Here is a 1,119-nt window from a genome sequence, read left to right as displayed (position 1 = left end):
ACACACACACACACACACACACACACACACACACACACACACACACACACACACACACACACAGTAAACGTGAGGTTGGATCTGTAAGCGATGAATCAAACTTTTTTTCTGTCATTGTAAAAACGTCCGGTCACTTCCTACCTGCGCTGGCGCTGAAATACGACGAGTCAGCGTCGTCGCAGGAGACGGAGCGCCCGATATCCACCGAGGGGTCCCACTCCAGCCCCAGGTGCTCATGGGTAGGCGAGGAAGGGGAGGGGGGGAACGGAGGGGGAGATGATTGGCTGAAATCTAGAGGAAGGACCCAGACATGGTGTTTCTGTAGATCTGAGGAGATCTATTGAAATCAAACAGTCTAATATGTTTACCTCTGGGAGGGGGGGGGAAGGCAGGGAGGCCCAGGTACGCCTTATCAAGCGCTCCCTCTTCCTCTAAAACAGTCTCTGAAGGACAACCGGAGTCTGAAGCCGGAGACAGGATCCAGTCTTCCTCGAACACCTGCACGGGATTTTGCAGCGATAACATTGAAGTGAGATGAACAAACAGAGAAAAGTTTCTTTTTAGATGAAACGGATGTTGAGAAGTTAACTTTTGGGGAAAAATTTGAATTTGGAGAAAAAGGTTTTAAATTGCAATAAATTGCTGAATATTGCAATAGTATGTTTAAAATCGCAATGAAATTGTATCTTTGTGTGTGTAGGTGTGTATAGGTTTGTGTGTGTGTCCGTCTGTAGATGTGTGGGTATGTTTATATGTGTGTGTGTGGGTGTGTGTAAGGTTTTATGTGTGTCTGTGTGTAGATGTGTGGGTATGTTTGCTTGTGTTTGTGCATGTATGTGTCTGTTTGTGCGTATGTGTGTGTGAATGTGTACGTGTGTGTAGGTGTGGGTCTTGGTTTGTGTGTGCGTATGAGTGTGCGTGTGTGTAGGTTTGTGTGTGTGTGTAGGTGTGTTTGTGTTTAGGTAGGTGTGTTTGTGTGTAGGTGGGTAGGTGTGTGTGTAGTTTTGCGTGCGTGGTTGCATGTGTGTGTGTGTGTGTGCACCAGTCTCATGCTCAGCAGCCGGGTGTGTGTGCGTGCGTGTGCGTGTGTGTGTGCGCACCAGTCTCATGCTCAGCACC

General features: G+C 47.8%; 1 protein-coding gene across 1 annotated transcript in view; it reads left to right on the top strand.

Moving 5' to 3' along the window:
• The window catches only part of LOC117942389, an 18,231-nt gene extending 18,137 nt beyond the window's left edge, over positions 1 to 94 (top strand). The window contains exon 9 of the mRNA XM_034867816.1: positions 89 to 94. Within this exon, the coding sequence (XP_034723707.1) occupies positions 89 to 94 (6 nt within the window). The remainder of the gene's footprint in view (positions 1 to 88) is intronic.
• The last annotated feature ends 1,025 nt before the right edge of the window (positions 95 to 1,119 follow it).

The sequence above is a fragment of the Etheostoma cragini genome, chromosome 3, assembly GCF_013103735.1.
Source record: "Etheostoma cragini isolate CJK2018 chromosome 3, CSU_Ecrag_1.0, whole genome shotgun sequence".
Classification (NCBI taxonomy): domain Eukaryota; kingdom Metazoa; phylum Chordata; class Actinopteri; order Perciformes; family Percidae; genus Etheostoma; species Etheostoma cragini.
Note: the sequence above shows the minus strand (reverse complement) of the source record. Positions and strands in the feature narration are given on the sequence as shown.